The sequence below is a fragment of the Pararge aegeria genome, chromosome 21 (assembly GCF_905163445.1).
Source record: "Pararge aegeria chromosome 21, ilParAegt1.1, whole genome shotgun sequence".
In the NCBI taxonomy this organism is placed as follows: Eukaryota; Metazoa; Arthropoda; class Insecta; order Lepidoptera; family Nymphalidae; genus Pararge; species Pararge aegeria.
The window spans coordinates 8,986,996-9,011,388 of record NC_053200.1 but is presented as its reverse complement, the minus strand read 5'-3'; the positions used below and the strand labels follow the sequence as shown (position 1 = coordinate 9,011,388).

At 35.4% G+C, this 24,393-nt stretch overlaps 2 protein-coding genes across 2 annotated transcripts; one reads left to right on the top strand and one right to left on the bottom strand.

Annotated features, from left to right (window-relative positions):
- Positions 1 to 2,617: 2,617 nt before the first annotated feature.
- On the top strand, positions 2,618 to 24,191 carry LOC120633207. Its single transcript, XM_039903357.1, has 6 exons — positions 2,618 to 3,121; positions 16,200 to 16,468; positions 18,730 to 18,943; positions 21,147 to 21,293; positions 22,283 to 22,420; positions 23,351 to 24,191. Exons 2-6 carry the CDS (start codon positions 16,207 to 16,209, stop codon positions 23,427 to 23,429), a joined length of 840 nt encoding a protein of 279 aa, XP_039759291.1. The 5' UTR covers positions 2,618 to 3,121; positions 16,200 to 16,206; the 3' UTR covers positions 23,430 to 24,191.
- On the bottom strand, positions 13,323 to 15,362 carry LOC120633434. Its single transcript, XM_039903642.1, has one exon. It carries the CDS (start codon positions 15,360 to 15,362, stop codon positions 13,323 to 13,325), a length of 2,040 nt encoding a protein of 679 aa, XP_039759576.1.
- Positions 24,192 to 24,393: the final 202 nt, after the last annotated feature.

The following is a 24,393-nucleotide window of genomic DNA, read 5'->3' as shown; positions in this document are numbered from 1 at the left end:
CTGCATTGAAACCGCAATTTTGTAGCTGGCGTGCAGTTCTAATGCAGTCCGTGTGTACTTAGAGTCTTATCTATGTTCAAGGAGCTATATTGCGGGAATCTACTAGGTTAGATAGTGATAAAATTTCAATCACGTCTTAAGGTCTCGTATGTTAATCGAGAATGTCATTTGTTTAATTGATTTCCTAGAAAGCTCCATTCATGGCCTAGGCAACAGGCTACATATAAACTAGACGGAGCGGCTTTTTTAATGCCTCAAAAAGTATTTTAACGGGACATTTCATTATGAAAATACAAGTCTTGCTTGAAAACTAGTTGCTAGCAAACTAGTGTCGGATATAGTTCACGTTAAAATGCTTGCAAATCTCAGTGTTTTCACCCTATCTGGGTTGAACGGGTGATTAACACAACAATGGGGCGTTAAATGCATTATTTATTGTTGTTCCAACACGGGTGATGACTGGTTTCTGTTTACATTTGAATTTTAATCGCCAAGATTTGAAATGAAAGCTGGGACAGTTAGGGCGCCGTACTTAGAACCTAACTCCTTTGTAGATCAAGTATTAGTTAGCAGGTTCAAGTGAGGATTCAAAGGAATTAGGAAAACGGAGATCTTATCGGTTTCGTAATCATGACGTGGTTTTAGCAATTTAGTATAAATAGTTATCAATAAGTGGCACCTATCCTTCATTTCACTACGGGATAGTAGTGAAGTGAAGGAAAGTGGCAAACCATCCCGGAATTAGGTTATATATATTATCCATACTAATATTATATATGCAAAAGTGGGTATGTTCGACAGTTATCTATGTTCAGCTTAACTATCACCGATTGTGATGAAATTGATCACATATATTATACTTATATAGCTTGCACCCTGTAGAAGTACGTAGGATACTTTTGTTCCAGGAAAACTAAAGAATGGCGCGAGTTTTAAAACACCGAAAATAAAAGCAGACAAAAAAAATCGCGGAAAAAAATTGAGTGGAGACCCATGCTGTGTAGTGAGCTTATAATGGATTGATAATGATGGTGATGATGATATTTATCGAATAAAAGAAAACATACCATGTTCCAAAACATTTCACTCATACAATATTGATTAAAATGTTCAATTCAATAAAGCACCCAGCTGTATGTAAAAGATCTCATTATAGGATTTCGCTTTCATTGCATTGCACCGCTGCATTTCAAGAGATACAAACACCGCCCAAAGAATATGCAATCAGATGCAATTGTGTCTATAGGAGAATTTATTTTATGCCTGTTTACATAAAATCAGCATATTTTATACAATACGTGACTTTAATTTATTTACAAAAGACCTAAATTTTTTTGGCTGCTTTGGTTTTTTGGCTTAGGTTACGTGGTAAGTATATTCGACTAAAGATCACGAGATATTAGCTTCCATTCACGAGTCGGTCGAGGAGAAATTGTTAGGTACTTCATGGGGTTTTCTATCAAGAAATTCTCAGTAAAAGCCCGGAGTTAGGAAATTATCGCTGTCCAGTCACCGGCCACATGAAGCCTTTTTAAAATTGGCTTTGCTTCAGAGGTCATTGTTGGTCATTTATTATCACTTACATATATCGGCTACATTGTATCTATTGTAATTGTACATGCTCTTAGTGATTTTGTAAAGGTTAGGTATAAGAAAACCCATAAACTATGACGAACTATGTAATTAATGATTATTATTATGACGGACGTGAGTTTGCAATATTTTTATATTGCAATACTGTTACTTATTATTATTATTTTGTTATTTAATTTATCTTTTTATATTCTTATAACTGGGTTTATACCTTTCAATAAAGATTATTATTATTATTATTATTACCCAGCATTTGAAGATTGATGTATAGATGTTGTTTATTTCTTACTTTTTCTTACTAGAATCATCTGACTTCGGGACAGGTACACTTGTAGAGTAATTTCAAACAGACAGACATTTCGAAAGAGGTTGTAATCCTTCTTCCAACTTATATCCTACTAACCTGTTAATCCTATCCTATGAATATTATAAACGTGAAAGTTTGTGATGATGTGCGGATGTTTGTAAACCTTTCACGCAAACACTACTGAATGGATTTTGATGAAACTGTACAGTAATATAGCTTATACACCCGAATAAGACTTCAGTTATAATTTATAGTTCAATTGTAAATTAAATACAACAAAAAGTCTCAAGTAAGTCGGAAAATACTACTATCTTACAGTGCGCTGAATAAACCGTTACAGTTTAGTTAAGATAATTTATGGTGGGACTGTTTCTTTTTAAAAGTTCTAAAAAACATCAATCTCACGGGATGTCAGAAATTTTACAGTCTCTTTTTGGATTTTCAGATGTAGTAAAAATAATTTTCGTTGTTTTTATTATTGGCCAAATGCATCTAGATGAATGTCTAGACGCCTGAAGTATAGAAGTAACGTCGAGTGATATGAAACGATTTACATTTCAGGTTTGATTGGATTCCCGAGCGGGTTTGTCCACAAGTAGGCATCATGCCCATTAAGCGAAGCAGGAAAAGGAGCACCGCTAACCCAGTAACCAAGTGCGAGCCGACATCAAACGATTACTACGCGCGAGCCTCCATTCCATAACCGCACCGCAGACGAACCGCCCGCTATACTCATCACGAACTATCTGCTATGAACAATTAGGTCTCACTAAACGATACGATGACTGCCAACCTGTCACCCCGGAGCACTGCGCGTCCATTGTTCCGTGCAGAGGAAAGCGCAGGACGCTACGTGCATCCCAATTAGCAAAGAGAGTTTCGACAAGTGAATACGAACTACGGGCTCATCAATACCGCACTCCATCGGCCAAAGGACACGAGGGTTAGCGTAAATTTTGTAACTGTCAAAAAGAAGCCAGGGGAAATTCGACTCGGATTATTACAAAGGAGGGCGAGACATAGTGTTTGTTATGCGAGCGTGTGTCCGAAAGTTAGCGAAATTTTGGCAACGACGCAACCTAAGCGAGTGCGCGCGTTGTTTTGTTGGATACATTTTGTGATGATCGTCCGACAGGAACGTTAATAGTGTACAGTCTCGGGACATCTTGATTTTTCTGTGTTGTGTTAAGAGTGCTTTGAAGTTTTGAACATTTTTCACTGGTGAGTGTTTTAGCAACTGATTTAGAATTTAGATGTTAGAAGTATTAAGTACTTCGCCTATAGTGTTCATATAATTTCTTTTTCTCCATTTTTTGCACAACCTTTTTTTTATTCAAGTATAGAGGTTATTAATTATGTTTCGAACAATAATGTTATCATAGGGTCATACTTACCTCATTTAATAAATAAGTAAATAATTTCGCTTACTCAAGCAAACTTATTCCTGTTTGAAAACTACATCTGAACTTAAATTTATTATTTTGCTCATTAAAGTTGTCTATTGGGCTGTTATGTTTTTTGTTATATTTATTATGATATTTTTTTAACTTTTCTTTTTATTTTCTTAACTATTAGTAGCAATAAAGTCAGAGTAAATAATAAATAAATAAAAATTAATGTAAAATTTATTTAAGTTTTTAGATAGACTCAAAGCCCGCTAAGTCGCTTTTCAAGTTATAAGGTATTAATGAAAATTGAAAATATACAGATTTGAATTTTATCAATAGCCGTTTAGACTGCCCGTCGTCGTAACAAAACAATAATTTGATCACAAGTGAGCCGTTTGGGAGCAGCGTGGATGGTTTAAACTATACTAAAAGAAAGCCCATAATCATATTTTACAACGTTTAATCATTTTACTATTATTATCATTTTAATTACAACATAGCACATTATAAACTCAAACATCAATCTATCTGAACTTATCTTAATTAACTACAAAGAGATAACTTCTGCAATCTTCCCTTGACACTTCTGTCTGTACTCCTCTGTACCTTATCACCTATTTTTCCCGCCATTTCATATGACCTTCCTTTTTGATCTGGGTTCCTGTCATTTTGAATTTTTAATCCAACTTATACCGACCACAGATTATGCATAATTTTGACCAGTCAGAACGAAGATACCTTTTTATCTTTAACCAAAGGCAGATTTGCTAACATACTTATATTAGCGTTCTCTCCTATAAGAGCTTTTCCCTCTCTCATTTGCCTAGATGTGGGACTTTAATAGGTGATTGAGGTTAAACGTTATGATTAATGATTATACATAGTAGTACTCAGTTTATTCTAAAACTAGTTGTGTTTCATACATTTATTGCAATTAGCCACTACACTATCTATACAAGTTGATAAAGTGTGGCCTAGTTAAAATGCTAGGTGGTTTGCAATTAAAAGGATAGCTGCTTTCATTTACGAGCAGTAATTCTTCGAAGTCACATCGGGGGCAACAATTTTTAATGTTGAACCCATGCCTTTATAAAGAAGATATTTCTGATTCATTGACTGAACAAGGCAAGTCGTTGTATTTGTAGTATCTTAGAAACCTAAAACTTTTTAATTCTATAAAAAAGAAAATTGAAGAACAAGTGCATAAGACAATGTATTTTCTCTACGCAGTTAATGCTTAATTAGTAATTCGATGTATTACGATGGAATCATGGGATTAAGGCACTTCACTTCACACACGATGAAACGAAAAATATATATTAATGAAATTATTTTATTAAACGCTTTTTTCATGAAACCGGCTTTCTTTATCTGAGATCTAGTATACCACAATTCATCATTCGTGCATTTTTTAATGATGTAAATGAAATGAATAATCATACAATTTTATTTTGTTCTATCAGATTCCAAATAGTAATAACAATAATTATGGGTATATGTGATACGAGCTATAATAAAAATATATCCATCACGGATTTGCAGGGTTCGGTTGAGCACATAGACAAAGCTCAAAACGTTTCCTTTTAAATAGAAGCACTTAAACAATATTTGACGGTTTAAAGTAGGTATTTGCAGAGGCGTTTTGTAATAAAGTGGGTCTAACTTAGAAACTGCTTTAAAAAACTAATGCTTGAAAAATATTATCAGTTCATTATTATTCAATAGAAATGAAAATATTGTACTCGGAAGGTTTTCTTATTTCACGAGTTCTACGTTCGGGCGAGCTACAAATTTTTAGCGTTTAAGGCGAGATAATAAATATGACAAGTTTTTAGTGTCGTACGTACTTGATGGAAACGAGTTTGTAATTTTTTCGCGCTCTTTATATTGAGGTTATATTTTGATGTTACAAGAAAGTGTTATTTTTTTCTTATTTCATTGAAATTAAAAATATCGTAACACAATTCTTATTTATCTAATTTCAGTTAAACCCTACGTACCGTGTACTGCCTGTCGTTTTAATTGTAGCCAAGATTTATTATTAATCACGAGATCCCGGCTTTCCCAGGTACGACCAAAATTATTAATTAGTATTTTTTCTGATTCATAATTCTTAGTAACAAACTGGAGTTAGGTAATTGGCATCTGTCTTGGTTACACTACTGTCCTGATAGCATAGTTTAAAAAAGAGTTACAGAAGTCCCCCACCTTTGATCTCAACAGTGTATTAAGGCTAGGCTAGGGTTGTCAAACGTTATATAATAATTTAGTTTAGATTTACATTGGCAATAACATTATGATATTGTTAAGTTGTTTATGTGGTATCCCAATCACTGACGCTAGGTGAGGTATATGTGTCACCGTGACTAAATTTATTGAAATCTCGTATCTCCGATGCTATGGCACGCAACACTATCTTTTTGGTACTTAAAATTATCATTTAATAATAAATAAATAATAAATAAATATACTACGACAATACACACATCGCCATGTAGCCCCAAAGTAAGCGCAGCTTGTGTTATGGGTACTAAGATGCCTGATGAATAATTATATGAATAATATACGTAAATACTTATAATATATATCTAGATAAACACCCAGATACTGAAAAACATTCATGTCCATCACACAAACATTGTCCAGTTGTGGGAATCGAACCCACGGCCTTGGCTCAGAAAGCAGGGTCGCTGCCCACTGCGCCAATCGTTCGTCAATCATTTACGTCGTTGTAAGTAAGGTGATCACAAGACCAAGTTTTTGTGAGATCTTATCATCGACGTTTGCAGGTATTACATTTCTTATTGTAGTGATACCAATGAGACCACGTGACAAAACTTTGGAAAGCTTATATCTCAAACCGTATGTCACCCGCGTCACCATCATGTCCATACTCAAAATTATTATTTTCCTGGTCTCTATGTGACGTGAACAAATTTACGACAGCCCATGTGTCCGATCCCATAAGGTGTAGTCCTTGGGTTGCACAGTTTTGCCGTCAGTTATCGTTATTAAATTCTCAATTTTTTAGCAATTTTGGATAAGCATTACTTACTGAGGCCCTTATCACCGTTAACAGCGTAGAGAGAGGATCGAGGATACTTTTTCTTCCAAACATAGTCGCGTGGGCAAGTTTATTAACATAAAGTGCACTTGCGGTGGAGTAAAAGAGACCACAAGTTAAAACAATAACACATTCGGCGGATGAAACGACGTGATTTGCGTTTTCAATGGCGTCTTCACAATTTTCTGCCGGAAATGTGGATTCTTTAGGGGTCACCTAGAATTCAGCAATTGTTCGAATTCTACGTGATTTTCTTGTGGGAGGTTTCCTAGCTGCAACAACAACTTTTCACGGCCTCTGACGGTACCTGGTTTGATCTCCGGAAGGGTCAATTTCGGAATTTATAATTTCTGTTTAACTTTTCTCTGGTCTAGCCTAGACTCTACTTCAACTTCGACTCAGTGGCTAATGACTCTATCGTCACAGACATGCCGCGAAAACATTTCGCGTTTTGTGACGATAGAGTCATTTGTGATACCGTGTAGAAACCGATTACGGGAATGGGTTTAAAATAACTGCCATACCCCTAACAGGTTAGCCCGCTGCCATCTTAGGCTGCATAATCAAGTAAGAATGCACTTGCTAAATTGTAGTGGAATTAGAGAAAAACAACCACAATGAGTTATCCATACTTACTTTTATATTAACCTATCTATATTATTTACAAATGATTTCGAAAATACACTTCTAAAGTTGATCACCGATTTACCGATGTCCAATCCCATAAGGTGTTTTCCTTGGGTGGCATAGTTTAACCGTCAGTTATCATTATTAAATTCTTATTTTTTTAATAATTTCAATAAGCATTACATACTGAAGCCCTTATCCGCATTATAACAGCGTAGAGAGAGGAACCGGGATACGTTTTTCTAACAGACAAAATCGCGTGACCAAGTTTGTTAGCATAAAATGCACTTGCGGTGTAATAAAAGAGACCGCAACTTAAAACAATAACACATTCGGCGGATGAAACGACGCGATTTGCGTTTTGAATGGCACGTCTTCACAATACCTCAATGCACTACCGGAAATCTAGATTCTACTGGGGTCACCTAAAATTGAGACGTTGTTCGAATTCCAACTTAGATGATCTAGTGGGGATTCTATGAGTCTTTATCATCATCATTCTCAGTCTATTAATGTACCACTCCATTATTTCTTCCTTAAGAGAGTGATAAAAGGCTTGTTTAGCACGTTGATAAGGTTTATGATGTGAAAGTGAGGTTCAAACTACTAGTTAAATGTATGAAGTTCTTCAAAGAAGAAAAAAATTTTCTCGATATTTTACAGTCCATATTTTATATCCATCAAGGATACCCGCTGTACTCATCATTAACCACCCATCACCGGTCCACTACTAGGCACGGGTCTCCTCTCAAAATGAGTCCATCCTGGCCACGTGAGGATTGGAGGACTGCACCCTGGACACGTGAGGATTGGAGGACAACACGCATCTTTAAGAACATTATGAAAACTCCCAGGCTTGCGAGTTTCCTCACGATGTTTTACTTAACCGTTAAAGCAAGTTATATTTTAGTACACATACAAAATTTCGAAAAGTTACTCCCCCAAAAGAGAAGACTTACGTATTTAACCTCTAGGTTATCACCGCTCTGTTATAACTAAACGGTTTGTACACGATTAAGTCAAAGTTACCTATGAAGAAATTCCGCAAAATTTTTCTTTTATTATTTTGATCACATGTTAGTGTAAAATCGTTCTAACTCCGCGCAGTCTGTTTAACTGCTAAAAACTTCTTGGTAAAAAAACCCGATAGGAACTTAACAATTTTTTTGTCCGATTCTGGAATAGATCCCAGGGCCTTTTGATACGTAGTCAAGCAGGCTAACCATTTGACACGCCAGGTATTTTTATATCTAGTAGATGTTTTTTTATTCTTAGGTCACATTATTTCTATAGGAGTTCACATTTGCAAAAACATTAACATTTTGCATTTTGTTGAACATTATGACTTTAATGTTAACTGTTGTCTCAAACGGTAAAGAAAAAAAATCTTTAAAGAGTGAACTTGGCCTTGAGACCTCATAAAAATGTCTTTAGCACTTAACAACCTTGACATTTACGAGGTTAAAAACCTTAAACCCGTACTAAAAGTTTAAGGCATTCGTTATATAATTTGCTTTTTATCGCTACGGTGCTTCTGTATAGTATTCTGAATGAGGACTGAAGAAGATCATGAATGAGTTATGAATGAACGTCAGTAGTGGCTTGTACAATATGTTCGACATAACAGTATGGGTAACATGAAGCGCACGTCGATTATACCTACTGACAGAACATAAAATTTTACCTGTCCATCTGCCAAAGCACGGCAATAGGGCAAACAAGAAGTTTAACACCGTTTAATATTAATCATCACAATCATCATATCCCCCCATTACCGGCCCACTACAGGGCATGGGTCTCCTCCCACAATGAAAAGGGGTTAAGGCTCCACCACGCTGGCCCAGTGCGGATTAGTGGAATCCACACACCTTCGAGAACATTATGGAGAACTCTCAGGCATGCAGGTTTCCTCACGATGTTTTCCTTTACAGTTGAAGCTAGTAATATTTTAATAACTTAAAACGCACATAACTTAGGAAAGTTAAAGATGCTGGGATTCGAACTCGTCCGAAAGTGAAGTCGTGCTCTTACCCACTGGGCTATCACCGCTTCGCTTCGTTTTCAATTTGTTCGCTTTGTTTAATATTACGCATATATTATTTGGTTATTATTTCTATCCGCCTAATAGAAGCGGTGCTAGCCTAGTGGTTAGGATTTGGGCTTTACTGTCTGGGGGCCGAATTAGAATCTCAGCACGCACCTCTAACTTTTCTAAATTATGTACATTTCATATCTCCTACTTCAACGGCGAAGGAAAACATCGTCAGGAAAATTGAGAGTGCGTCTGAGAATTTTCCATAATGCTCTCAAAGGTTTGGAGTCCACCAATCCGCACTGGGCAGGGTTGCGCACTTCAGCCTATACTACTGTACGATATGATGATAATGAGGATGAGTTCCATCCGTGCGCTTATGTTCGGAAATTAAATAAAACTGTGGGAGAAGATAAACATTTTATCCTTTAACCGTGGAGATAAATGTCTCCTGCCTAAGGTAGGCAGGGGTAGAATTCTATTTCCGAAGATGTTGATGATTTAATGTTTGTTACTGAATAACGTTAGAGCCGCAAAGTTGTACTTCCTATCTGAACGCTCTATTGTATTTGCATTTTTTAAAGATTTTTCTCTGTGGTGTACCTAGAGAAAATGTGTAACGCTAAAACAGCTTAACAGATTTCAATGATATTTGGGCTTAGATTATCAAATGGCAATTATCCCGTAGAATCGCAGTTTTTCCGCGGGAAGATCGTAAAAACTGCAAGGCTTTTTAGAGTTTAAAAATAATGAAGTAAATTCTAAAACTGTGCAAATTTGGACAGCGAAAGCAATATGCGGATGGCATGCGAAATACTTAATTCGTGATTACACTCGAGAATATCGACACTCGATCGATCCGATCTTTTATCGATATTCGATAGCATTCCTATCTATACGTGTTCGATGGCGTTAAGCATGACAAGTAGGTTTACGATGCGTGTATGAATGAAAGGATGCCGATTAGAAATTTTTCGAACCTTTTAGATATATTCGAGTAGGAAACTATAGTTTTATTCACTTTCGATAGAAGCAGGTTACTTTGTGGAATTTCATGATACACAATGAATTCAAAATTCATTTATTTCAAATAGACCTTGTATTATAAGCACTTTTGAAACGTCAAGTCTGTCTGTTTGTAGTGACTACCACCGGTTCGGAAGGCAGATTCTACCGAGAAGAAGCCGGCAAGAAACTCATCAGTTGCTCTTTTCCAACATCAACAATTTACATTTTACATTTGAAACATTCATTTTTCTATCTTGTGAGAGATGAAAGCGGAGCCGGATGCTTCCTAGCAACCTTGTCATTAAGAAATTCATCAATTGTATAGTAACCTCGCTTTAATAAATGTGTTTTAACATATTCTTTAAACTTATGCATTGGTAGGTCCAAATTTACCTTAGAAATCATATTATAAAAGCCCACAAATGACTTCTGTACCTTTCGCAGATGATATGCAGATGTCACTAATTGATGACCATTTCTTGTAAGTCGACTGTTTATATCCACTTTTTGTTTATAAAGACTAATATTATATTTTTGTTTATAAATTAGGATGGGTGATCGCAATAGAGGTACGATGGACCGTGGACGTAGCAAAGTTGGAGTTAGATGTCGATGTGTGTATTGTCAATATTTATATTGGCTATTTAGCCTCGCGGGGTAAAAGAAGTAATAACCAAGTGTTTATCACATTTTAATCGACTTCAAAATGATGACTTCAAATGAGGAGGTTCTCTATTAGGTTTTATATTTTTTTGTTTTAAACCTCAGAACTTAGTCATTTATTAACCGATTTGAACAGATCTTTCTTGTTTGAATCTGTATACTTCCGGAGTGATCAATTGTCGCCAGGCCGATGTATCTTATGTACGGTGGGATGCTGGACTAATTGAAAGAACTCTTAAAAAATTTTGATGATGCAGTCTAATATGGTAGTGGGCTAACCTGAAGGGTATGGCAGTTTCATTACGCCCAGGTCCCTAATTGGATTCTACGCCAATTCAGCGGCATCGTACCGAAACACTAAATCGCGTGGCGGAACGGCTTTTTTGTAGGTTAGCTATCCCACTAGCCTGAGAACATTCAAAAATTATTAATTTCCAAATTTTCGTCGCCAAAATGAATCCGGGACCTCCCACTTATAAGACCAAGGCGCTAAATAGTGGGTATCAATAGTGTTACACGTTAACAATTAATGGGGTAACCGGGCATTGCTGACCGGACGTAGCACCATCGCGCGACGTAAGTAGCTCAAGAGTTTAGCTGTCAACCTCTTGTCTCCAACTTAGTTTGAATCTAGTGCATTTATCTGGCACATTATTTATTTAGGAAAACCCATATAGGATCACTTCGTTGTCCGTCAGTCAATCCCCTTTAACACGAGTGGTTGGTATCGAGTTGAAATTAAAACTATATACCTATATCATTTACTATCTCAGGTCAACAGTCCCTTGAAGCTGAAAAAAAAAACAAACTTCTAAAAAGATTTATGTCGAAAAAAACGTTCGATACTCAAAATTTATGTGGTGTAATTATGTTTATAAATTGTGCCTACTTACAAATTTGTACGGGACCATTGGTAAGCGAGTCCGACTTGACCAGTTTTTTTAATCTTCGATAAGTGAGTCAGTCTAAGATGGCCGGGGGCTAAGCTTTTAGTACGTAATGTAAGTAGCAGTTATATTTAATCCACCCAGGATCGAATCAGGGGCCTTACAATTATAAGACACACGCGGCGGCAGTCAGGTCATCTAACTTAAATATAGCGATATATTAGATTTGATCGTCTATGCTCCCCGCAAAAATCACTGAAAACTTACCTATGCTGCGTTGCTGCGTGAATAAGGGAGAAAACCATAAACACACTTTCCAATGATAATCTTAATAGTGAAAACGGGACAGGTTAATTTAGAAAATGTGCAAAACACTCATAAAATTACTAAACTTTTGTGAATAAGGCCAGGTCCGTAAGAGCGTCCGTATTTTACAAGAAATATTCTCATAATAACATGCGGAACAACACTAACATTTGACACGCGCCTACTTTACATGAGTAAATTATGCTTGAAATACTAAAAACACAAGTTCGTGACGGTCCCCTCAATGGACGGTGACAAAACAATGAAATTCCCTTACATACCCAATAACGGTTTGTTAGGAAAGTCTTCAAGTTCATCAACTTTTAGCAAAATTTTACTATTAATATTAATTATTTGTATGAGCACATTAAGTAATACAAATTATTAAAAAGGCGGCACTAATTAATTTACATTAATTTAACAATTGTATGGGAAATACCTTGAGATCATCAACCTTAAAAGGAATAATTTTCTCGTTTTTATAACATTTTTCATTGATTTTCCACTCCTATCTGGCTATGGTATCTATATACAATATACATATTAGCCTCCCTCAGTAAGTAGACTATCTACTAAAAAAAATATTTTTCAGTCATTCCTGAGAAAATTGCTTTCAAACCAACAAACTCTTCAGCTTTATAATATTAGTATAGATTTTACTAATTGATATTTGGATGACAACTCATAGCCAACGCTCTGGTAGCTCAAATCATTTTGATGTTTTGTTTATTAAAAGATTTGTTTAATATATTGAACCTAATCCAATTGAAAGTTCTACATGAAACAATGTGCCATATTGATTTGTGGCTTCCATTGTTCTTTTTTTTCTCTAAGAGATTTTATTATTGATCACTCAATGCGAAAATGTTGCGATAGACAATGAAAAATTCACAAGCGAAAGTAAAACTCTTTCCCATGAAAAGTCTTTTTTTGGTACAGTATTGTTACATTATGAGCAATACATATCACATAAACAGATCGTTATTCGTAACAACCAAATGATGTCATTGTTACGCTCATTTCATTAAAGAAATCTCTCCCTAAACGACAGGCGATCAATAAAACATCGATAACTATGTTTTACAATCGATTGTTCAGAACCGGTCCACGACCTGCCAATAAGACTTAAACTGGAATATTATGCGGGAACAAGCAATCTTACTTGACCCGTAACACATAAAAGTCGGTCAACAGGTTTAATCCTTGCCGTCCTCAACGACATTCCTTGGAACTTCACTTGTTAATGTAATTTTTATGACGCGAGAAAGTAAATTATTGCTTGTTTTTTCAAGAGTGAAGATGGACTTTATTATTTATTCGTGATAAAGTGGGCGGACTGTAGAAAATTTATCCGGTTTTTATGACTCATGATTACAAGGCAGTTTACTAATCCTAAAAATAATTGATGATATAAATTTAGTAAAAAAATATTTTTGCTAACATTTAATTAAATTAAAACATTAACATTTTCGCAAGATTCGATTTCATCACTGACATTTATTTGACTTGAATCACTGAAATATTTTGCTCCGTAAACTCGTTTGAACTCTTCCCCGCATGGTGCGATAATTTCATAGAAAAATGGAGGAACGTCTTTATAGACGGATTTGTGTCCAATAATTATAATTTTTATCGTGAAATATGCTAAATCATCAAGTCCTATGGTTTTTTTACTTGTTTTAGAACGTATCTTAACACAAAAGTTTGCGCTTGATTGTTTGGGAATTAAAGTTTCCATTGGAATTATGTTAAATAACTTTTTCATTTTCATGGCTGTTGTTATTTTAATTGTCACCGGAAAAATGTTGTGTGAATTTGTAATAGTGAAGTAATCTTCCCAATAACCAAATTTGACTGGTGATTTACTCATATCAAGTATTTTCGGCTGTAGGGCAATAGGATGAGGCAGCACTTCAGAAAAAACTTTAACTGTTTTAGTTATAGTTATATCACCGTCTTTAGAGTCAGTAAATATGAAATCATAGTAACTTTGATGAAATCCTATATGATGCACTTTTGTAAAATATACGAAAACGAATTTCCTAGAGCGAGGTAGAATGCGAACAAATGTTTGCTTAAAAATAAAAGGTTCAAGAGCAACATCTATCAAATCTTTTAAAACTAATTCAACTATATCAACAGTATTTACTGAATCATAATCATTGTTTAATTTGTCAAAATTAATACTTTTCATTTGTTTAGCATTTGTTGAAAATAAAATTGTATTTTGGAGTTCCAGCTCTGTGTCTTCTAGCCTTTGTTCTAAACTCTCAGAGTCCGGAGTTATTACTTCATCTGATTTGATACTTTCGCCAAATTCTTTCGTAAAGTCTACATTTCTTTTCCTTATATGTAAATAATATCCAGCATCATCTTTGTTTATTATATGAACAATTGCTTTTGGGTATCCAAGTTTTGGTGTTACGTGCCAACTATAATTTGGATGAATAAAAACTTTTTCGGTTACTGCTATGGTCCTCGATTGTATAAAACTACTTACAATTGGTATGCAAATACCTTCTTCAGACGATTCATAGAGCAAATTACGAGCAATTTTAAAATGTAGCGATGAAACGAAATTATCATTATTCTTGTTTTTAAGTGTATATTTAATCTTTAAAACGGCTGTTAATCCTGGAAAAAGTACCGATGGGGTACAAGGAAGTACCTCAATGTTATTAAAATGTGAACAATCTGAAATTTTTAGTATTCTTAAATACAACTTTTCAGTGCAACAATTTGTCAAAAATAATTTCACAGACTGTTTCTTTAGAGTGTTATTCGTTATAATTATTTTATCCGGATAAGATCTGACTAGGTTTGTGTAAATTGGAAGTAATGAATTTTTCATAGCACTCTGTAGCTGGACTGGTAGCTGGGTTTTACTGAGCCCAATGTCTCGATTTTCCAAGGGTGTGTAATTTGAAGTGATTGAAGAAATGATTTTATGCTGATTTGTGCATATAGCTATTGGGTGAAAAGAATTAGAAGATTTAGGCTCTAGTTCAGTATCCGTTCTTTCTTCTAAAAGATATTTTGATTGTCCTTCTTCTGTATTAGGATGTGCAAGAGATTCATTCGCACTTATTTCATCAATTAATTCTGACGTTTCATTCATTTCATCACAATGTATAACGAAAGGTTCGTCTTTTACTTTAGAAACTTGACGTTTTTCGAGCCTTAGTTTCATATCTTGCCACACTTTAGAAGTTCTTGCAAATTTATCTGTTAATTCAAATGGAGAGGGTCTTGAGTTTTGTATATAAATGTTTCGTATGATTTCATGTTTACGATTAGCAGAATATCTAATTTTAGTTTTAAACTCCGTCTGAACAATATTCATCAATTCAATAAGTTTCCTCCACTGTGACAACGAAGTAAAATCAATTTTGAATTGCATTTCTATAGATTTTATAAATTCTTCTATGTCCATAGCATAATCATTACTATCTCTAATTCGAAAGTGTTTGTATTGCGATACATTCATTATTATAAGTGTTTAACAAAAATATTATGTCTTTTATGATAAATTATACTAAATTTTAGCATTACCTATTAAAATGATAAATTATAAAAATATACAAAAGTTGCACAGAGCATTATCGATTGGAATCTGATTTGAAACCTTCAACAAATCAACAATAACAATTTATTACAAATATTAATGACACACAACCATAGATAACATTTATAATTTTTCATCTTTGTGTTTGTATAGTTACTCTTTGGTGTATAACTTTTTTGAATCATTAAAATGAAAAATAACTATGGCAAATTGGATTTTACATCTTGTATTTGAAACATTATATTTAGTATTTTAATTCAAATTTTTATCTATTTATGATATCAATTAATATAATTAATTCAATTTATATTATTAAAATCATACCACTCTATATGCATAAAGCATATAATTTAAAAACTACAGAAATCGTGTACACGATTTGAAGCATCACAAACAACTTCACTTTAGAGTGTTTCTCGAACAGACAGTTATTCATTTCATTCCATTTAGTATTTGACAGTAATTATTTTACCTCTAATGTTCTAAACATTTAACATAAAATGGGGAAAATGAAAAAAGGTTTGTAACCTAGCAACATTCCGCGGGTTTGAAGTCAGACGTGCGCGAATCGTTTTCACTGTTTTTATTTGGACACAATGCACTTCATACAATAATGGCAGAATGAGGATTTTAATTCCATGGCCAAGAAAGTTTGAATACTTTATGGACTAAAACTCTCTTTAATAATGTTATGGTCACACTAATAGGGCTGTTCATGCTTAAAAGAATGAAGATGATGAGATTTTTTTTTTTAATTAGGTCTACAATGGAGAGAATACCACGCGTATTAATTAGTATAGCACTCGCAGCTCTTCTGCCGATAGCCTCACCAGAGAACCAGGAGGAGATGGCTAAGGAGAACGTCCCACACTCGCGCCAGAAGAGGATACTTTGGATAACTAATGATGGGCGGCTTGCTCTACCACCGGGGACCACGATGGCAATCACACCATCGATATCAATGCCCTTTGTGAGGCATCCACCAAAAGGGTTCTTATCTAACATGACTGTTAGTTTTCCGTTTACCAGTAAGTTTTATATGTTTACAATTTAAAATTAAAATGTATGCTCAGTCCTACTAATGGACCAAAAAAATATTTAAGTATGTTCATATGTCATTCTGGATTTCAATATGACCTAATAGACCAAACAAATCTGCTGTGCTTATGAAAAAGGTGACTTTTAACGTTTTGCTAAACACAGACAGATAACTGAATATGAAACACTGTATTTGCAAAATGAAACTAAATTAAAAAGGAAACGTTTTTTTTTTTCAATTAATATTAGTCTTAGTCCTTTAATCAAAAGTCATATACTAATTTCGGCATCGATGGTAGGAGAGCAGTAGCTTAATTGGTTAAAGCGGTCATTCCGCGATTGCCAGAGAGTCGCAGGCCAAATCCTGTCGGTTCCGAAATTTTTATATTTATTTTATATTTATAAAATTTGTTATTCCTCCAAGTGTAGGTAAAAATATTAATAAAAATTATAAAAAAAGCAATTTGTCATCTCTTGTTTCAAACGTGTCTCATTGTAATATGGACCTTTGAAAAAATAGATGGAGACTAATATTTCCTACTAGATGGCGCTACAGTCGCTATAAGACTCATACAAAATATGGAGGGTAGAGGTAAGGAGAGTCATTTTATATGGGAGAAAAGTTGAAAAAGTGTCCAGTGTATGCGCTAAATAACAGTTCAAAAATCCTCCACAATGGCGCTGGTGGATGCACAGGGTATGGTATGAATGTAGCAATCGTAGATGAATTGAAGTATGCCGAGTTAAAAAATTTAATGTCATTATCGACTAAAGTAGTTAATTATTGAGAATTTCAACAACTTACGTTGTACAAAATATTGTGGTAAATATAACCTTACTTCCTTGTATCTATGTATAACAAAAATTGCAGATAAAGGATCGTATACGAAGCATTCGTGAATGAAAAAGAGCTTTCAGTTGGTCAGAATTTTCATTAGGTGTACTAAGGAACATTAGCTTGTCCTTCAGTTTTGTTATTATACTAGACTAAGTAACAATAATCTCAAATAAAAGAAAAAAAGAGAGATTTAGTGGAAATGTTGAATACCTATCTATTATATTGATTTTGGGAAACAAATATTATTACAAGATATTCCACGTAGCCGCCAAGTCGTAAATGAGAGAAAATGAATTTATAACTAACGTACAAATTTAAGAAAGGAATGGATATTTCCTTGTTTCTAATTAATTATACAAGACGTCCAAGTTTATACACGACGAATGGTTTGGTTCAATTATCCTGCAACAAATAAATATATTGTTATTTCACATCGATTTTGCCTACTGAATAGACTTAGGTACCCTTTATCGTGAAAAGCATTCTAAAGATACTGAAATTGCAACTTCCTTTGAAAAGATAACGTATTTCGTTAAGACTGCAATAATTATGACGTGAAATTCTGCTAAATTTGTGAATCTAGGAGTACAATCTTATATGGAAGGAACAAGTAACTATTTGAAACTAAACTTTTTCCGTGAAACTAAGACTAACGATTTTACAGGTACCATAATGTATCAGCTGGAAGTCAAAAGTCAGTATTCTCAAAAGTTCAAGTAGATACAATAATAAATGTAGAGTTTAAACTAAAAAGTACGCAAATAATAATAACATAGGTAATTTTAGATACCGTAGACTTGTAATTTACAAACGCAATCGTAATCAATTACGTAAACAGTTAGTTATAACATTATGCATCTAATGGTGCACGTAGATCTAATGTAGTATGTATTTAGTGACAACAGTAAAATGACTTTCATTCTTCATAATTGCAACTAATGATGTACCAATACTTAAAAAAAATATAATGCATAAATAGTGTAAAAAATACTCTTTACCACATAACGATGTATGTAATATATGAAATGATAACTGTTCTTTCAATAGCCCAATATTTGAGAAATAAATTTCACATTTTACAGTTGTTGCGTAGGCAATCTACCAAATTTATTCCTCACAGAAAAAAATGCGCTAAGTTAGCATTTCTAATATTATCTTTAGTTGTAGAGTAGATTAGAAAATAGAAGAATTATAAGTAGTAAATACTAATGGATGATAAAAATAAATTTGACAAAAACTAACTGCGCAGGCTCCCTCATCCTAAACCTGACTTTCAATTAACTGACTTCTTACACCTATATCGCGATAAGACCCTACTTCAATGGATCCTTACTATAGTAAGCCTATATCGCGCCTCCCGAAGTTTGCGACCAAGAAAGACTATATACCTGACATGTTCATTTTCGTTGGCAGTTGATTTCGACAAGCTAGGACTCACTGACAACGAAAATCCATACGGTGATTTGCCGCCTATTTTCGCGCGATCCATGGGAAAAGCTGCAGCGTCTGTCATGGCGGACTACGTGGGCCAATACTTGGATGGTAGGAGGGGGAAGAGGTCAACACGAGAAGCGATCCCGCCTGAGGCTGAGGGCATGGTGTTGGACAGGTTTCATGGTGGAGAGAGGTGATTGTATGAATCAATGTAATAGCTTATAATTTCCTTCCGTAAATTAATACGTTTTTCATTATTACTTAGCATTTTGACGACCGTTTGGAGCAGTGGGCTTGCTTTCTGTATCCAAGGCTGTGGGTTCGATTCCGAATAAATAAATACTTATAATATGACAGACGACATCCTCTGAAAAACATTCATGTTCATCACACAAACATTTTTCCAGTTGTGGGAATAGAACCCACGGCCTTGGACGCAGAAAGCAGGGTCGCTGCCCACTGCGCTAACTGGCCGTCCTCGACGTTACCGATTTCCCGAGAAATTGTCATTCCTTTTAAAAGTTAGGCCGCTACCATCTTAGTCTGGCTCATCGCTTATCACCAGTGAAGTCATGAAATCCTTAAGTTTGTTTATTACGCCCTAACAAAGAAATCTGAACTGCATTTTTGGCATAGTGTTAATTAAAAGATGGATTGTAACACAGACATACTTCTTATCGCAGGAAAAAAACATATGGTTCCCACAGGGTTTGTAAAAAACGTGGGCAACTACTGGTTAAGAATAAAACATTATAGTTGTAAATCTCCTTACCGAGTACTAGAAAATTCATATCAGGTGCCTATTACTTCTATATAGTGACCAAATAAAGTTACGCAACGATACCGAATAGCGCCGAACGAATTTCAAACGATTCTTATATGTACACGTATACCTAGTGTGGTACCGCATGGTGCGTTCCGAATTCTTGATAAGCGATAACTTTACTGCCGAGGGAAAGTGACGGTCTGTTTTATGGTCACGTTATCCTGCAGGGTAAAGTCACGTGGACGTGAGTATGAGGTATCTTCTTGTGTGGTAGGTTTCGTGTAGTTTAACAGATAATAAAAACGTTGACCGCGATCTTTGTTCCTTGTTTATTTACTTGCAGCCTTATGTACCCCATTGTTGGGTAACTGAATCCTTTTCTTTCTTCTACTTACAACGGTCTGTTGCTAATTTTTGCCACTATTTTTATTTATTGTAACAATTGACCAACCAAGCAGATATCCCAACCGATGGTATGTGAAAACCATTACCTATAAACAGAGTAAAACTTGACAGGGCATGCAAAGAGCACGTTCTGCAACATGCCGCCCTGTGTCCATCACTTTGAGGCGTAGGTGTTAAGCCTGATATGCCTGTAACTGCACCGGCAACCAAGCCCTATAGACCGGAACACAGCATTACATCAATGCTGCTTAGCGGCAGAAATAAGCATGGCGATAGGACTTCCCCGGACGAGCTCTGTCACAAAAAGCTTTACTGCTACTCGGTTGGTTGGTCGGCCACGGCGTCTTTTCCTGGGGCCCATTTTGAGATGATATTTGCCCTTAATTCATCAGTGCGCTGTGCCTCAATAATAAACCGATATCAAGAACAAGTAAGTTCAGTTTCAATCATAGATTGACCGATACTTGAGAACCATATGTTTATGTACGAGTCTTAAATGGTATACTTTGATAGAATCTTTTGCTGAATGCATTACCTACAGCCGACCTGCGGAGAGTTTTTCTAATTAAAATTTAATGACGATAGACCCTTGCCCTTATCGTGATCATCTCAAAGCAAGGGTACCAACCAACCTTCCAATATTACCTAGAAGTATGTTGCGGTACTCCAAAATGGCACCCCTGTGCATATACGTATACCTAACCCACATAATGCAAACTTGCGAAGCCCTCATAAATAATTTATAAAAAAATCAGAACCAGTTATAGGATAGGCAGATAGGCAGTATAGCCGACGGGTCCTCTCTCAGAATGAGAAGGGTTTAGGCCATAGTCCACCAAACTGCGCTGGTAGCATTACGGAGAACTAATGCAAGCGGATACCTTACGTTGTTTTCGCTTACCATTCTAAAGCAAGTCATATTTAATTGCTTAAAACGCACATACTCCCGAGGGCTAAGTGATGCTGTTTAAGGGTATACCAGTAATATTAAACCCATACCCCTAATCACTTTCTTCTTGTAATCGTACCGGCTCGCTAAATCGTTCAGAGTCGTGTGGTAACTAGCCACGTCAGAAACCTCCCACCAAAAAAAGTCGAGGGATATGATCAAATTTTATAGCAATGTCCAGTGTGTTCCCACAAATCAAATGGTGTAACAGTCTAAGCCAGTGAGTCAGTCGTTTTTTGAAGTTTGTTTATCACAGACGTATTTTCCGTTTCATAGAGCACTTCTGTATGGCATCGCAGAGGATCTTTTGGCAAACTTCGGACTAGATGGCAAAGAGTGCCTCTTGCGAGCCATTTGTGAGATACACGCTCACCCATTGAAGAATTTCGGCTTCATTGGCGAAGTCATGAAGCTTTTCTTCAGGTAAGGAACAAAAATATAATACTTAAGTCACTTTTCTGTTATTATAATCATTATTCTAGTACTTCCAAAGTCACAAAATGTAAAAATGGCACGATAAAACCGCTAGGTATCGTTTTTATTCCAATTTATAATTAGTGTCTCTCAGGATCATGTAAGGATTCATCCAAATCTGTTCAGCCAGTTAGTCAGACTGTTGATTTCGATACGTGGGCGTGAGGTGAAATAAATTGACGGCCGACTGGCGCAGTGGGCAGCGACCCTGAGCTTTCTGAGTCCAAGGCCGTGGGTTCGATTCCCACAATTGGAAAATATTTATGTGATGAAAGCCTGAGTGTTTATCTTATATTATAAGTATTTATGTATATTATTCATAGAAATATTCATCAGTCATCTTAGTACCCATAACACAAGCTACGCTTATTATGGCGATTTGTGTATTGTCGTAGTATATTTATTTATTTACATATCAACTTTTCTGTTATACAATACTTCTTGTCGTTACGAAACGGCCAAACCCATATTTTAACTGTAATGAAGTAGAGTTGTGGCTAGAGTATGTCGCTGGATCAGTGCGGATTGGTGGACTTCACACACCTTTGAGAACATTATGGAGAACTAATCAGATATGGAAGTTACCTCACGATGTTTTCCTTCGCCGTTGAAGCAAGTGATATTTGAATTGTTTATTTCGCACATAACTTGGTTATGTAAAAGTTAGAGGTGTGCTGGGATTCGAACTCGGCCCCCTGAAAGTTAAGTCGAGGTCCTACCTACTGGGCTATCACCGCTTCAAAAAACTACGCGTTTACAAAATTTCTATTAGGTATTATATTGATGTTGGTTGTATTACCATCTTGATCAAAGCAAGCGGAATCACAATAAAACCTATTCCAAGGCAATTTAACTCTTGGCAACTCGGCCAAGAAACCTCTGTGACATAATTGTCCACATAACATCGATAAACTCGCTAATATTTTATTATTTTCCAGCCCCAGTAAATCACCCTATGCGAATTTAATAGAGGAATATGTAGAGGCTCAGCGCGCAGGGGAATCTGGTGGAGAATGCTGGCCGTATTACAGACTCTGTCCTAAGAGTATCTTCATGCCTTCCACAAATAAATATTCGTAAGTAATTTTTGATTGACTCTTGCGTCACGGATCACTTACACTGACAATATCAAACCACTGATCTCTATACCACGCGTATAATAAGAGTTCAGTGATAGTAACATATTAAATCAATGGGTCAGTGTATCAAACACATATGATATTGCTGACAGCCGATTGGCTGACAGCGACCCTTCTTTCTGAGTCCAAGGCTGTGGGTTCGATTCCCACAACTGGAAAATATTTGTGTAATGAACATTAATGTGTTTCATTGTCTGCGTGTTTATCTGTATATTATTAGCATTTATGTATATCATTCTTAAAAACATATTCATCACTTATCTTTGTACCCATAACACAAGCTACTCTTGCTTTGGGGATGTGTGTATTGTGGTAGTATATTTATTTATTATTATTCATTATTACCTAAAAGCCAAAAAAGTAAATAAAGTAACATACTAGTAGATAATAAACATTACTCAAGAATCGCAATTATTTTGCTGAGCCCATCAACCCACAGACTGGAGCTTTTAAACTCCACCTTTACTTCCACGAGACAGGAGGCTTGTTTGTCTTTCTACTGAGGATAGGCTGTCGCTCTCGTATTATGAGAGATTAAGAATATAGACGCAACTTTAATGCATTATGCTAGGCTGTTTGCTTCTTTTATTTTTTATTTAGAATTTATTTTTTTACTGAAAACCGCTTGCGGTACGAGTTGTTATCCCCTCCCCATGCGCTGCATCCGGCTTTGAGATTGTTGTAAAGCGATGGCCGCCACACTTGTTTACATCATGCAACAAAAAGCTTTTAAAGTCAGCGTCTCTTGTGATTGAATGCACTCAGAGTGCAAATTTGTAAAGACATTCATGAATGCTGGCTAGATGCCTTTTTTGATGACGAAGGGTAATCCCATGAAAAAATATTGCAATAAATTAACATTTTCAGGAAAGACGCGGAAACTCTACACAGGCGACAAGAGCAAGATAGCATCGATAACAACGAGATGGAATTCAAAGCTATGTAGACAAATCATCATGGCCAAAAAGTAGGCTAAAGCCTTAGACCTAATCGAAATTCCAAATGTAGCGGTAGTTTTCAACCAAAGTTGACGCAATTTATTTTAGTCTACTAAAATGAATGTAGTAAATTCATAGAAGTTTGTGACTAATCTTTTGTACGATTTCCGATTAATATATTAAATGACAGTGTGAACTGCTTACATGAATCCAAAATATGTCGAGGTAGAAAGAACTTTTTGTTGCAGTAGTATTCTTAATTGCTGGAGGTCATTTTTTTTTTAAAGTAAAGTCCTCCTTCCTGTTCTGACTTTGGCCTTTTTGATAGTCTCTTAAATTGGCCTGTTAGTTGTGTTACCTGGTCAAACCAGCGCCCAGGTGTTCGGTCTAGTTTTTTTTTTACCCTTTACTAAACCTTCCACTATTCTAGGCAGTAATGTCCTAAAAATATTATTGGTGCTACTAATTCACACACTTATTTTATTCTTTTATATTATTTTTTATTTTGGAACGAAGCTCCTTATGAGACTAGGCGGAAAGCGAAAGCCGGCAAAAGCGTGTGTACCTAAAACTCGTGGAGTAAGATTTTTGTGTATAGTTGATGTATATTATGCTAAGTATAGTGTACACTGTACGTGATGACTGGTTATTATATTATTTCAGTTTGCTTGTATTTTTATATCATTCGATAACAACACCGTCTGATGGTCAAATGTAGAACCATATGATCAATATTACACAGTACAAATGATATAATTTATAATTTTCTTTTTACCTTGACTAGAACTTGAAATTAATATTTATGTAATATCTGGTGTCCCACGACACAACACGTTTTGGTTAAGTATATTTTGAATAACCTTTTTACAAACTTTTATGAATTTATATGCCATATTTATTTTATCTAAGTGCCATTGAGTAATGCTTAGCATACAACGAATGACTGGACGTTGTACACTTGTCTTGTTATCC

Bases quoted from the DNA above. Each gene is read 5' to 3' on its own strand.
- LOC120633434 (XM_039903642.1), bottom strand. From the start codon at position 15,362: ATGAATGTATCGCAATACAAACACTTTCGAATTAGAGATAGTAATGAT.
- LOC120633207 (XM_039903357.1), top strand. From the start codon at position 16,207: ATGGAGAGAATACCACGCGTATTAATTAGTATAGCACTCGCAGCTCTT. The intron at 16,469-18,729 runs GTAAGTTTTATA...TTTCGTTGGCAG, and splicing joins TGTTAGTTTTCCGTTTACCA to TTGATTTCGACAAGCTAGGA. The intron at 18,944-21,146 runs GTGATTGTATGA...TCCGTTTCATAG, and splicing joins AGGTTTCATGGTGGAGAGAG to AGCACTTCTGTATGGCATCG.